General features: G+C 45.2%; 2 protein-coding genes across 3 annotated transcripts in view; one reads left to right on the top strand and one right to left on the bottom strand.

Annotated features, from left to right (window-relative positions):
* The window catches only part of PTBP3 (polypyrimidine tract binding protein 3), a 141,896-nt gene extending 130,324 nt beyond the window's left edge, over nt 1-11,572 (bottom strand). The window contains exon 1 of the mRNA XM_072154775.1: nt 11,455-11,572. The gene's annotated coding sequence lies outside the window, so the exon portion shown is untranslated. The remainder of the gene's footprint in view (nt 1-11,454) is intronic.
* Nucleotides 11,567-14,743, top strand: part of HSDL2 (hydroxysteroid dehydrogenase like 2) — a 28,183-nt gene continuing 25,006 nt past the window's right edge. The window contains exons 1-3 of one of the 2 annotated variants that reach the window (XM_072154787.1): nt 11,567-11,706; nt 11,828-11,893; nt 13,597-13,760. In XM_072154787.1, the coding sequence (XP_072010888.1) occupies nt 11,877-11,893; nt 13,597-13,760 (181 nt within the window). In that variant the 5' untranslated portion in view covers nt 11,567-11,706; nt 11,828-11,876. The remainder of the gene's footprint in view (nt 11,707-11,827; nt 11,894-13,596; nt 13,761-14,743) is intronic. The other variant, XM_072154792.1, reaches the window with a different exon arrangement.

Genomic DNA, 14,743 nt, shown 5'->3' on the forward strand with positions numbered 1-14,743 from the left:
GTACCAAGCACCGTGACAATAGCGTGCTTAGGCCGCAACCGCCAGCCACTCCGGTACCGCGGGCCCCGGCTGTCTCCAGGCCTCACCGCAAGGGCTAGGCCCCGGTGGGGGATGTTGCAAGTGGCGTCACGAACAGGATTGATACTTCTGTGCCTTATTACGGCACTAAAGACTGTACTTTATTAAGAAAAAGACTGTGCTGCCTAACCCTGCTGCCATCCGGGTTTAGGCCCAAGGACTTGTGTGTTTCTGGATTGAACTGTGTTATACTGCTGCCACGTGCTGTCGAGCGCCGCTCCAGCACTCAAGAGGTTAATCCTTGCAAGAACTGTACCAGCTCTGCTACATCCGGCGCTGCCGCGCCTAAAGATTTTTACCTCAGAAACTGTGGCGCAGCAAATAATTCAAGCCCGCCAAAACCTTCACTGGCGGGAAACCCAGATGACGCATCAAGCTCCACCCACGCGCGAAGGGCGCGAACCCCGCCTCCTGTGGCGCAGGAAAAATTAGAGCCCGCCACAGCTCTTGGCGGGAAGGACTTGGACTCCTCCCACTGGCTCGAGGCGGACTTCCTGCCATGCCTCAGAGAAGCGCCAGAACTTGAGTGGACTTTGGACAGTGAGGACAACACCATGTGGGGTCCTCCGCCTTTCCCTCCTGTGGAGCGTCCGGAATTTTACGAGGTCCTAGAGACTATGGTGGTGGTCTCTGCGCAGCCCGTCCGAAGACCCTCCGCTGGACATCGGCTGCACCGAGGATTGACTCGGGCCTTTGTCACCAGGACATGTTACCAAACGGTGACGCAGTACCAGATCCCACCCGGGCGGTTCCTCGTCCCTATCCCGGCTACCGTCCCGGTACCGCGGGCCCACGTGGAGGCGCCACGTGGGGAGGCCCCGACTCCTGGCGAGCCAACGCCTGGGCCTAGTGTTGCCGCTCCACCTGCTCCGAGGCCTACTACTCCGGCTGCGCGGCCTGCTAGCCCCGCGGTGGTGGTTCCTGATCCTCCGGTGGTTCCTGCTTCTGTTCCGGCACCTACCTGTCGCCCAAGGAGATCCGAGCCTGAGCCGGAGCCACGAGCCCCAGCACCGAAACCTCCGCAGCATCAAGGCCGAGGTGAGGCCGCCCGCCGGCGACTCCGAGACGCTGTCTCGGACCAGCGACGCCGAGAGAAGGAGGCCCAGCGGTATATGGCCGGCCGATCTACAGCTGGAGCTTGGGTCGAGAAGAACCGCACCACCGGCATGGTCCGGTTCTTCGACAAGCGGAAGGGCTATGGCTTCGCCACCCAGGACTACACCGGACGGGAAGTATTTATACCCCGCCGGTCCGTCAAGAGGCCTGATCTGCCGGAGAGCCAGCACAACCTCAAGCCAGGCGAGTGCATCGAGTTCTCCCTGCAGGAAGGACCTCGAGGACCCTGGGCGGCTGGCGTGATCCGGATCCCCGACTCCGATGAGGACCGTTACTTCCCGCAGGACGACTGGTATGAGGACGACGAGTGGCCGGAGTCCCCGAACACCTCTTCTTCCTCGGCTGCAAGTCCCCGGGCGGTGACCCACGTGAATGCCCCATCCACAGTAATTGTGAGTACGGGTCCCATTGCCATCCATGGGCCGGGCATGATACAGGGCGCCACCCCCACCGGCTCCCCTGCCGGGAGCATTGCCAGGTCCCACGGCTCTTCGGTGGGAGAAGACATCCCGGCTAGCGAACCTTGTCCGGAGGTTCCATCTAGGCCCCCATCTCCCCTGGCTGGTTACCAATGGGGTGATGACCCGGCCCCGGAAGAACCGGAGCTGGAAGGAGCCGCGGCGCGGCCGCTGGGCTCTGTTTATTTCTTCTTGGACCCCTCCGTGGTCCCTGGCTCAGTTGAGCCCCCGGCTGGAACAGCCGACACCCCGGGCGACAGCGCTCCTACCCCTGAAGGTCCGGAGAATGTTGCTGCACCTGCAGTACCCACTACTGCCACCGGGTGTCCCCAGCCGGCACCTACTCCCGCTGAGGATGCACAGGATTCCCTACTGACTTTGGATCCTGTCCCTGCTGAACCCAGCGAAGGTGCATCTGACTAACCCCTGAAGGGCTGTAGCCCTCTCCAGGTACTATGTACATATTGTATATTTCTCCATTTTCCCTAAAGAGCCAGAGACTTTCCTGAGACTCTTATCCTTATTTATCTCAGTCAAGAGATTACACACTGTCATGTGCTATGATAGCACCCCTTCCTCTGCCACAGCAGAGATTCCTACCAAAGGACTCTGTCCCTCTACACATAGAGGAGACCCTTTGCTTCTACTGCACTTTTCCCCCACATCAAGGGCTGTACCCAGAAGATGGACTTTGTCATTAGAGACCTTCTGTGAGACTTTTGCCAGATACAAGGGAAAAGTGGCTATTGACTTATTATTTTGCACTTAATGCCTTCCTTTTAGGTACGGACATTCTGTTTGCACTTTTTATGCCTTTCCTTTGCAGGAAAAGAGACATTTACTATCGTGCTACTCTGAGTAGCCTATCTATCTGTAACGTTTGCAATGTTATAAGATGTGTACCCATTGGGCTCCTAAGCCAATGTGATTTTTGCCAAATATTTGCACACTGTCATATCTGCCAGTAGTCTGCATTAACCCATTCATAGGCTTTTCAGGTTGTAGTGTGGCTGTGTCGGACCGTCTTTTTGTGTAAAACACTGACCGCTACCTGATCCCTCAAACTGAGGTTTAAACGTGGGGGTAGTCCGTAAACTGCGGGTCCTACGGGGACCGGGGGTGTTACAAAGATAGCACCTGGATGCCACCCATACATGGGTAAGGATACCAGTCAGGAGGTACTTGTGTCGCATATGCTAACGCAATGCAGATAGACACATTATATAATTGCAGCCAGGGAAGAAGCGTTGATACAACAAATATACAGGCCTTGGTGCAAGGAGTGGATTACAGGACATGACACCACACCTTTCCTACTGTACAGTTCGGTTTAATGGCGTCAGCGACCAACTGTCATACAGCTACATATTTTTGTCTTAGTCCGACACCAACCCAGGTGCCTGTCTCCAGGACCATGGGCGGTTTGTCCCTACACCTCACACAGCCTGCACTTCCCAGAAGTGCCCTTAGCCCCCTCTGTGCCCCAAACCATCTGTAGTCGAGCCGAGGGCGGCTCTTTCAATTGCCCCCGGGGTATGCAACACCCTCGCCGATGCAATGGCGAGGTAGGGTTTGCGAATACGTCCCACCTGCATGTAATCCCATTACACAACATGGTTCTGATAGGACATAGGGATATTGCAGTGGTGAATCCTGCCTGGCAAGGCAGAGGTTAAGTATTTTGTATAATGCCAGATGCTGTTATCCAATGATATGTGTTACATCCTGTGCTCTGTAAGCTGAGATGTGATTGGAGGAGCAGCCACCACCTGACCAAAGGGAGGTAATAAAACCTCTGGCCAGGAATGTTCTGGAGACTTGATTATTCTAGTGTGGAATCCTAGGAGAATCAGTGAGTGAGTGAGTAATCTCAGTCTAGCCCATACCAGAGCAGGAAGAGCCTAGCCCCTGCCTCTGAAGAGTGGAGAAGCAGACTAGAGTTAGTGTAGTGAGGAAAAGGGGTATCATCTTACCTTTGAAGGTGATACCTGAAGCCCTACAGGACAAGCTGAAGCTTCCTACCAGGACACAGCTGCCCCCCAGCCTGCCCTCTACATCCAGGCTGGTGAACTATCTCCTGAGGCTCCCTCCAACTCACATCTCGGCACCCTACCTACCTGTTAAAGGCACGTTTGCTGCGGTTCCTGCGGTTCAAATAAAGAACTGTAAGTTGTTTTCTTCAACTTCTGTCTCCGTCTGGTCCCTGCTAATACGGCTGCCTTCATCACCGGCACCCTGTCCATCACCCAGAGACTCACCCTCGGGACATTAAGGGGTTGCCCCAGGGAGATCCGCTATAGCAGCCTCTCCCTCATCATTTCTTGCCAACACCACCCTGCTGGAGACCTGCCAGGCTGTAGGACAGCCCTCCGGTTCCCCCATACCAAGCACCGTGACAATAGCGTGCTTAGGCCGCAACCGCCAGCCACTCCGGTACTGCGGGCCCCGGCTGACTCCAGGCCTCACCTCAAGGGCTAGGCCCCGGTGGGGGATGTTGCACTTGGCTTATACTCGAGTATATACGGTATCTTGAAAATGTGATGATTAGATCACTTGTACCATAGACTACAATGCTACTCGATTATTAAATATTCAAGATGATTTTTAACCCTTTACTTTAAAATTTTACTCAGTTTTACTGCTGTTTTAGCTGCAATCACTCAATAATCGTCAGTCAGGGACTCTCTAACCAGAAACTTCATGACACTTCATACTTCATACACTGCAGCACTATATCTCATCTGTAACACATACTGCCAGATCTGCTGTGCCTCCCCCTGTATCTTATCTGTCTGTAGCTTTACTCTCCTCACAAGCTGGCTAGCAGGAAGTGAGTGTGTGTGTGTGTGTGTGAGCTTGTCCTAGACTGCAAGGGTGGGGTCTAGAGGGAGAGAGAAGCTCAGTGCCGTGTCAGACAGAAGAGTAAGATGTCTACGGGACCCTAAACTCAGAAGATACAGGGTCAGGTCTAGGGACAAAATATATTGTATACTCCAAGAGTGATAGAGAGATGTTGGAATAATATCTTACTTCTTAAAGGTTGGACTTGAGTCTTTTTCAAGCCTTAAATACTATGATACTTCTGAAATGCTGTATTTTTGTTAATAACATTGAATTAGAGAATGTGTTATTTTGTTATTCCGAGTACATTTAAGAATCTGGTCTTCATGGGGATACCCCATTAAACTGTATGACTTGGTCAAAGGTTTTGGATATCCTTTCACAAGGTTCTCACAATAGTTGGTAGATATTTGGGCCCATTCCTCCTGACAGAACTGGTGTAACTAAGCCATGTTTTTAGGCTGCCTTTCAATATGATTGAGATCAGTGGTTTGTGATGAACCACTCCAAAACAGAAAACAAACTTTCTTTACAAAGGGGCTTAAGGATAACAGTTTGCCAGTAAGATCTGGGTTATTGTCCATTTGGAATACCCATTTGTGTCAAAGCTTTAAGATGATGTATTGAAATGCTGCTTCAGTATTGCCACACTAGAATGTTCTTTCCACATAATACCATCTTTTTTTGTAAAGTGCACCAGTCCCTCCAAAACATAATGCTGCCACCCCAGTGTTTCACAGTTGGGATGATGTTCTCAACCATGAAAGTTTTGCCCTTTGGCTTTCAAACTTAACTATGGTCATTATGGACAAACAGTTCAATTTTAGTTTCATCAGATTCAAAAATTAAGGTCTTTGTTCCTCTGAGAATTCACAAACATTAATCTGGCTTTTTAAGGTTTCTTTTGGAGTAGTGGCTTCCAAACATATGACATCATCATATGGACTGTCCAAAATAGTTTAAAGGCATAGTAGTTTTAGAGTATGTAAAAATGCCTTTAAAATCTCTCTCTTAATTATTTTGGCATATATAAAAATACAAGCCGTGTTATTGCAAGGCCTCTCTTTTTGGCAGAAAAAAAAAACTATCCTGCACATCTAAAATGAAAGCTCCAAACACCTGGCATGTTTCAACACAATATCAACTGAGAACAGGCTACCTCTCTGCAGTTTATTATAGTATCATAGTATACAAGGTTGGAAAAAGACAAAACTCCATCAAGTCCAACCTTTAAGTATATCAAATCAAATAAATGTTTTATCCCCATAACCCCTGATATTTTTTCTCTCCAGAAAGTCATCCAGGCCTCTCTAGAACATGTACCTAGAGTCCGCCATAACAACCTCCTGCGGCAGAGAGTTCCAGACCTAGTATCTATGTATAAACAAAGAAACATAGGAAATTATTGTTAGTAGGGGTTTCTACACATTGGAAAATAATTATTTCCCTAGCACTTCTGGAGGTGCCTATGGATTCCCAAAAATGTGCTAGTGTAACAAATAGACTAATGAGCAGGTTCTGGTGCAGCACACAGATTAATGAGGGAGTGCTGGTTCTGCATTTGGATTAAGGAGGATGTGCTGCATATAGACTAATGAGGGGATGGTGGGGCATCATATAGATTATACTTTTCCATCCATTATGACGTTAATGTGACATATTGCAGTCAGTCATAAGAACTGTTAAAAATAAGATTACAAGTCCATTAAAACAGTGTTAATCCTCATGTATACAAACTAGAGTAATGGTTTCTGCAAGGTTTATTGATAGTTTATGTACACTTTAAGGTTGAGTTGGATAACCTCTTCAAAGGGGGTTTACAATAATAGGGAACACCCCCGATGTAGCCCTGTTAAAAAAAGAACAAAAACAGATCCTTACCCCCCCCTGGTAGTGAAGGGTACATTTAACCATAAACAAAAGTTCCAGGGTTTTGGGGCCCAAGTAATGAGACCTGCTGCATCTAATGAGCGGCATCATCTAAGAAAGGTTTTCCACTTCAGTTTTCTGAGAAGTCAACTCATTGAAGAGAGTCTTGTAACCCAATAATTACCCTTGTAACGTTCACTGTAATTAAAACATCTCAGTATTCTGTAATGTGACAGCATCCACTAACAAAGCCAAAGCATGTTCTTGTGCCCTTAAACATAACCAAAGGTAACAAATTAGACTCTTGATGGAGAACCAAAGGAAAATGTATGTTGCAAAATGAGTATAACAGAGACCAATATGACAATGCAGAAATATGCTCAGTTAAAACCTCATAGCCTTGTTTCCCTCAGGACTGAGGGCGAGGCCACGGCTAAATTCCAGATGGGGCAAACCTTGGAAAGCATCAGATAAATGTTTGGCACAGGCAAGAGCATCCCTGAGGGAAAAAAAATTCTCACTATTAAATCTATATATATTGTCAGTGTGCAGACCTTCTAGTAATGGATGTTGATATTCATAAAATATTTAACTAAAATTGATTTTTGCATGTGTCTGAATGGGTTAATGGATATTTCAAGGAGCAGATTATTGCATAACTGCTTTGCACAAATCAGTAGCTAGGTCTTCAATTCTAAGACACTCAATGGGAATAAACATATGGAATCAATTTATGTAAAACACAGACATTTTTATGGGGAAAACTATAGGAAAATGCAAACTTGGGGGCAGTGAAACACCTTATAAAGTTCCTACCATAAATTATGCGACATGGTTCGAAAAGAAAAGCAAAACTTAACACACAGGCTTCAAAATGGGCCAATCGAGATGTTTATTGTGGTCATATAATAACAACGATCGTGTGCAGGAAGACTTAGTCAGCATATTACAGATCTATGGCCCCATTCATACGTGGCGTTTGAATCACATTTTTAAAGGGAACCTGTTATCAGAAATTGACCTAATAAACCACTAGCAGTATCTGGTCAAGCAGCTGAACACCTTCCAGATCATGTTTCTTTCATGACTGGCATCATCCAGAAAATCATCTTTGAAGTGATATGAAAATTGGTTGTATAAAGTCAAGGAGGCGGAGATTTTAACACTGAAGTCAAGCTCTCTCTTGCTCAGAAAACCCCTTCATTGTAATTGATGTCCAGAGACATCACTAACCAAAGTCCAATGAATGATCTCAATCACAGAGGAAGAGGCTTTTAGAGTTCCCAAACTTGACTTCAGGGTTAAACTCTCTGCCTCCTTGACTTTATGCAACCAATTGACATGTCACTTCAAAGTTGATTTTTAGGATAAGGCCACCACACTGGACCATGAAAGAAACAAAACTAGAAGGTGTTAAGCCGTTTGACAATATACTGGTAGCAGTTTATTAGACCAATTGCTGATCACAGGTTCCCTTTAACAGGGAGGGGCTCATTTGTCTCATTTCAGACAAAAAAAAAAAAAGTCTCAAAAAGTAGAAGAAGAAAACAGACAAGTACAGATAAATCCCCCCATCATGTCTTCTGTATTGTTTACATGCAAAACACGTTGTGCTCATTACTATCCCCTTCTGGACGAAGCCAGTTTATAGCTTAAGGCTAAGCCCCATGTTTTATATTCTGAACACTTTTACTTATCAAAGCGATTCTGAGATTGTTTTTGCGTCTTCATTGTAGTGGTTAATTTTGGTAGATTTTTAGTTTATTTATAAAAAAATTTTTTTTAAAAACTATGGCAATTTCAAACTTCTCATTTTCAGGCAGATCGTTTTACCACCTAAACACGCATATATACTTGAGAATAAGCCGAGACCCCCTAATTTTAACACAAAACACTTGGAAAACTTATTGACTCAAGTATACGCCGAGGGTGGGAAATTGATTGGTCACATCCCCCTGTAGTATATAGCCAGCCAGCCCCCTATAGTATATAGTGAGCCAGCTAACCAGCCCCCTGTAGTATATAGTCAGCCAGCCCCCTGTGGTATATAGTCAGCCAGCTAGCCGGCCCCCTGTAGTACAGAGTCAGCCAGCCGGCCCCCTGTAGTACAGAGTCAGCCAGCCGGCCCCCTGTAGTACAGAGTCAGCCAGCCGGCCCCCTGTAGTACAGAGTCAGCCAGCCGGCCCCCTGTAGTACAGAGTCAGCCAGCCGGCCCCCTGTAGTACAGAGTCAGCCAGCCGGCCCCCTGTAGTACAGAGTCAGCCAGCCGGCCCCCTGTAGTACAGAGTCAGCCAGCCGGCCCCCTGTAGTACAGAGTCAGCCAGCCGGCCCCCTGTAGTACAGAGTCAGCCAGCCGGCCCCCTGTAGTACAGAGTCAGCCAGCCGGCCCCCTGTAGTACAGAGTCAGCCAGCCGGCCCCCTGTAGTACAGAGTCAGCCAGCCGGCCCCCTGTAGTACAGAGTCAGCCAGTCGGCCCCCTGTAGTACATAGTCAGCCAGCCGGCCCCCTGTAGTACATAGTCAGCCAGCCGGCCCCCTGTAGTACATAGTCAGCCAGCCGGCCCCCTGTAGTATATAGTCAGCCAGCCGGCCCCCTGTAGTATATAGACAGACAGCCGGCCCCCTGTAGTATATAGACAGACAGCCGGCCCCCTGTAGTATATAGCCATCCAGCCCCCTGTAGTATATAGCTGGAAAAAAACCGATGTACTCACCTTCCAACGCTCCCCTCCCCCCCCAGGTCCTCTTATATCAACTGATGCTTTGGGATCTTTTCCGTGACTCCGCGCTGTCCATCGCAGGGATCGTGACATCTGCCGCTCAATGACATCATACTGTAGACATAGTAGAACACACACATAGTAGAATGTCAGCGAGCGCCTGATGTCACGATCCCTGCGACAGACGCCACAGGGACACAGAGAAGATACCGAAGCATCGTTCGATTGAAGAGGACCTGTTGGGGGGGGCGTCAGAAGGTGAGTACATTGTTTGTTTTTTTTCTTGACTCGAGTATAAGCCAAGTTAGGGTTTTCACAGACATTTTTTGTGATGAAAAACTCAGCTTATACTCGATTATATACGGTAAGTTGCTGAATAACATTTCCCATATGTCTGCTTTACATTTTCATAAATTATCCCGACATTTCAAAAATTATTTTAATGTCAAGCAGCTTATAAATCAAACATTGGTTTCAAGGAGATTTCAGAGTTTACTTTTTTGGGGATCATTACGGTTTTTAATGAAGTTTAAAATACGTATTAATTGAAACCCGCTATATATCAACCCATTTTCAAATCTGCTCCCCTCAAACTATCAGAAACTGCTTTAAGGAAGATTGTTAACCCCCTGATGTCTTCATAGTAATTAAATCAAATAGGAGGGGAAATTTAGCTATAAAATATTTGTTTTTCCGTTAACCTCTAAACGCAAAAAGACTTTCCTGAACGTCTTGTAGTGGAGGGGGAGTATTCCATGTGGATTTTAAAAACAGATTGTGGCACAGAAAATCTGCAGCGTAATACAGTAGCATTACAGGCGGTGCCCTACTTAAGGACAGCCGACCCCTAGTTACAGACGGACCTTTAGTCCCACACTGCAAAGATCAGCTGTAAGGTGTCTAATGACGCTTAATTGATAATCCTTGTTCCCATTACAGCAAAAAATTGTGAAAATCCAATTGTCACTGGGAAAAAAAAAACTGCCTGTATAGTGAATGTAATGTGAAAAAAGATGTGTTTTTTTCTGCACGGAAACATAAAATAAAATAAATAATAGTCATGTTACTTTTCTTATGCACCCTCACAGTTTTTTCAGTAAAAAGTGTTACTTCTTAAGAATTTTTTACAGCACAAACAGCTGTAATCTAGCCATGACTAAGGGCATGTGATTTTTCTTTTGCCCAAAAAACACATCAGCTGTTTAGAACAGATAGTCGTGTTGTTGTTTCTTTTAAACATGTCTGTATAAAGGATGTTAGCTGGGACCTTTTTTTTTTTCCAAATCGTCAATCTCACAGATTTTTGCCTGTTTTTTTTACACGTGCTGCATCAATCCAAAGGGATGGGGGAACCTAAGAGTAAAAGCTAAGGATAATTGAAGTTCGGATGAGTTAATAACTGCATTTGGCAGGTTCCATAAAAAAAATATTGAATGTGTAATGTCACTTATTGGAAGGTCTTTTAAAGTCTATGGGGAACAAAAGACCTCCTGTTTATTTTCTGTTTTTAGTTTACTCACACCAGAAATGTAGAATGTATTGGAAAGCCCAGACGAAGTGTGAACTGGGCCAAAAGCGTGTTGTCCAGCATAATCTGGATTTATTTTTAGAAATAGGGTCTGTAAACTTTAGGGTCTTTTCACAAGTGGAATTCTAAAAAGGCAACAAAAAAGGCTTTTTTTTTTTTACGAAGCTTTGCCCACTTGAATTGTGTTTAAATTGAATTTAGGTAAAACACAATGTTGACATAATGCAATGAAGGAAAGAAAAATAGCCTTTGCATTGTGTTTCAAAAAGCAATGTAAATGTCACGTGTGAATGTAAACTCAAGAGCTTAACATCTCATTGATGCACCAGTGCTGGCATTCTGACACTTCTACTTCTTGACCCGCAGGAAAATACTGCTTAGCCAGTCACCTCCGGGTCCTCCGGTTTCCTCCTACACTCGAAAAATACTGGTAGGTTGATTAGATTGTGAGCCCCATGGGGAGAGGAACTGATTTGGCAAGTTCTGTGCAGCATTGCATAACCTGTGTGCGCTATATAAATAAAGAATTATTATTATTATTACAAAGAACCTTTATTACTATGTTATTTTTGCATCTGCCTTTAAGATTCTGGGTGGATTTCTCCATGTATCTGAAATGTTGTCCGTTTATTGTTGGAATAAACCTGCATGGATCCAATACATGAGGGAACGGTTTTCGGGGATTAGTGTAGGTGATCCATTATAGGGACTTCTTATTACATGTAGTAAAATCCCAAACTTTTCCATGGCAAGGGAGCACCAACTAAGGTAAACCTTAAAGTGTATAAACCAATTGCTTTTTTTTAGCAACAAGAAGACATGACTTCACTCCTCCATCAAAATACCTGCGGGCTGCTCTTTACTAGTTGTCTGCCTCACACTGCAGCGTCCACTTTCCATTGCATTGAGGAAGACGGGCTCCCACAGGGGCAGCAGCTTTCGGCGTTCCAAGCCTCGTTCTCATAACAGAACCTGAACATTGAGGGGATCGCTGATTGGCCGGCGGCTCGGCGAGCTCCTATTGGTGGTGGTGGTGGTAAGGTCGGGCTCAGGAACTAGGTGACCGGTCACGGTGTAGAGTTGGGCTGTAGCACTAGGTACAGTGTGGTTGTGTCTGTGTGTGACTGCTATGTACGCTACTGCACATGTCCAGTGACCTTTACTACATGACACAGCAGGTGAACTTGGATCTAACTGATCTCTGTACTCGCTCCCCAGTGACAAGGTCCTCGGAAGTCTGCAGAGTCGTGGGTCCCGGTTGTACAACATGCTGCCAAACACGGGGTAAGGCTGCAGGGGGCTCCGGGGTCGTGCTAGTAAATGACCTCCAGCTCTCGGGGTATTAGATGGAGGTGCTCATTGCTATCCCACTAGGTGACACTTCTCTGGATAACCAGTAACAAACACTTGGCTAGATGATTCAATCTCTTTCAATTCTATCAATTGTTTTAGACACTTGACACTGTAAAGGGGCGTGGCTCTATGTCATTTTTATGGATTTTAATGGATTTTTATTGAGTTTTCCTGTGTAAACTAAGGTGCAGAGTAGGACTAGACTGTTTTATTCTATATCAGGTTTATCATCCAGCATCAGGCACTTGGAAGACATCTGGTCCTGCAGATAATAGTCCCGTGCCCTTGTATCATGACCCTAAAAAACTGGTAGGACCAGGACCTGCTCTATCATATGAAAAATATACATGGTAATGTGCATAATCCAAAGCAACAGCTGGCACACATCCCAAGGCAGCAGGTTTTACTTTGAGACACTTTTAATCTACAATATTGTCCCTGGCCTTGATGGAACAGCCAACCTCAGCTGTTGTTGAATCACCCATTGAAGTTGAATGGAAAGAACTGGACATGTCCAGCCACCTTTCCACACATTCCCCTTCTAATCTAAGACTTCTTTCTGCAGTTTTGTTAAAATATTATAAAAAAGAAAACAAAGCTGATTCTCCCTTTGATGGTCCCCATCTCTAAAATGAAGACAGTGGTCGCACAGAGCTAGATCGACCAGACAGTAGAGATGAACAAACCGGAACTTTAAGTCCAGAGTTCAGGTTCGTCCCGCACGACCAAGACATATTTCCAGATTGGCTGCACAATCTGGTAAATTGGTGCCCCTAGCTACTACTCATATCTGTGAAAGGTCAAGGGAGCACACCTGGCCAATCACAGCCATAGCTAGGGGCGTCAGTTAGCCGGATTGGGTGCATGGGTTGTGAAGATGAATCCGAAGGGCAATTTCCAATTTGGCGTTTTTTCACATTTTTAAACCAAGAACCCTCCTACTTGCTTTATGGATGTGTTTAAAAATGCAAAAAAAGGCCACGTGGATTGTGCCCGAACTGTGAATCCCGAACCTGAACGTAAAGTTTGTGTCCGCCTATCTTGATCTAGCACATAGTCTTCTGTTGCACCTCATATATTTTTTGTGTCCAATTAATCTGGCCTGGTTTAAAGGAAATCTACCATCAAAAATGATGTATGATAAACTATGAACAGTTACTCATAGATCCAGGCACAGTGGCTGTGGTAATCGTGTTATATTTGTTATCCATGGCCTCCTTTCTACTAAAATTAACTTTTTCAATAATACTAATGAGCCAGAAGGGCTCTGAGGGGGTTGCACTTAGAAGTCAAAGTAGGAACCCGTCTAAACATACACTATAGTCACTATTGCCAACTCCCCTTAAACTTAATCTCATGATGTCACAATAAGGCCCAGTTTGCACCTCAGTTATGTATTCAGTTATCTTGTATACCTGGTAACGAGCTAAAACCAGATGAGCCAATTACCTATAGGTAAGGTTTGATGAAAAAAACTTTGATTTTGGCTCACAATAACTTATGGAAAAAAACTGATGAAATAACCATGTTCAGCTTTGTATTATATGATTGCTCCCTTTAGTAGTCACAAAAGACCTGATACATTTAAGTGCATTAATCAAAGTCAAACTAACTTGTTTACCTATTTTATTTAGGAGACTTGCAGGATGTACTCTGTTTATCACTGGTGCCAGTCGTGGTATTGGAAAAGCCATTGCTTTGAAAGCTGCCAGAGATGGAGCTAATGTGGTTATAGCAGCAAAAACTGCAGAACCGCACCCCAAGCTGCCAGGAACCATTTTCACCGCAGCAGAGGAAAGTATGTCTCTGGATGTGTTCTGTATTGAACAAATACTATACTATATACTATACTATATATATGTACTATAAGACTTCACATTTTTGGTCAGATTTTCACTAATACACATAAGGCAACTTCTTTTGTACCATCACATTTTTTTGCATCCATTGAAGGAAATTTTCAATCTATGACAATCTTCATTGTCATCAAAAAGAAGGATGATCAGAAGCAAAGTAACTTCCCTGAAAGAACTTAAAGGGGTTTTCCCACAAAAGAAAATGCTCACATCTCAATCCCCCAGTGATGTTTACACAATAAATATCACTTTAACACCTTAGTTAACAATTTTAATTAGTTTTATTACTGTTTTAGCTCCTATCACTCCCTCGGCTGGTCGGTGCAAAATTCCAGGGTGTGGGCAGGGACTCTTCAAAATGACACATTATAATCCATCTAGATCTGTGGGGTGACAATTTGGTTAGAATATCAGGCTACAGGTTTATATACACTTTTTCATTTAGCTTCTGACATACTGACACATAGAAGGAGAGATGGGACAGATCAGAGAAGATGTCATGCATGAGATGTCTATAACACAGAGTCATGACAGACAGAGCCTTTTACAGACTTTTATACACGACAGACTTTTACACTGTCAGCCCTGCTACATCTGTGTTCTCACATATATGTGCCTACCTCCCCCTTCCCGTGGATCACTTATCTGCCTGTAGTTTGCCGCTTCTCTTTCCTCACAATGTGGTGCTAACAGGAAGTGAGTCAGTGAGTGTCTGTGAGCTCCGTGCAGGGGGCGTGGCTACTGGCACAGAGTAGAAAGATACAGAAATCTCAGCAGCACGGAGTCACACAGAAATCCAAGATGGCTTCCCTGACCCTAAGTCAGAAGTTACAGGGTCATGTCTAGGGGCAACTGAAATTGTGGACTGATAGAGAAAAGTTGGAATTATATCTGTGAAATGCTGTATTTTGTTAATAACAGTGAA

Source organism: Engystomops pustulosus, chromosome 1 (genome assembly GCF_040894005.1).
Source record: "Engystomops pustulosus chromosome 1, aEngPut4.maternal, whole genome shotgun sequence".
NCBI lineage: Eukaryota > Metazoa > Chordata > Amphibia > Anura > Leptodactylidae > Engystomops > Engystomops pustulosus.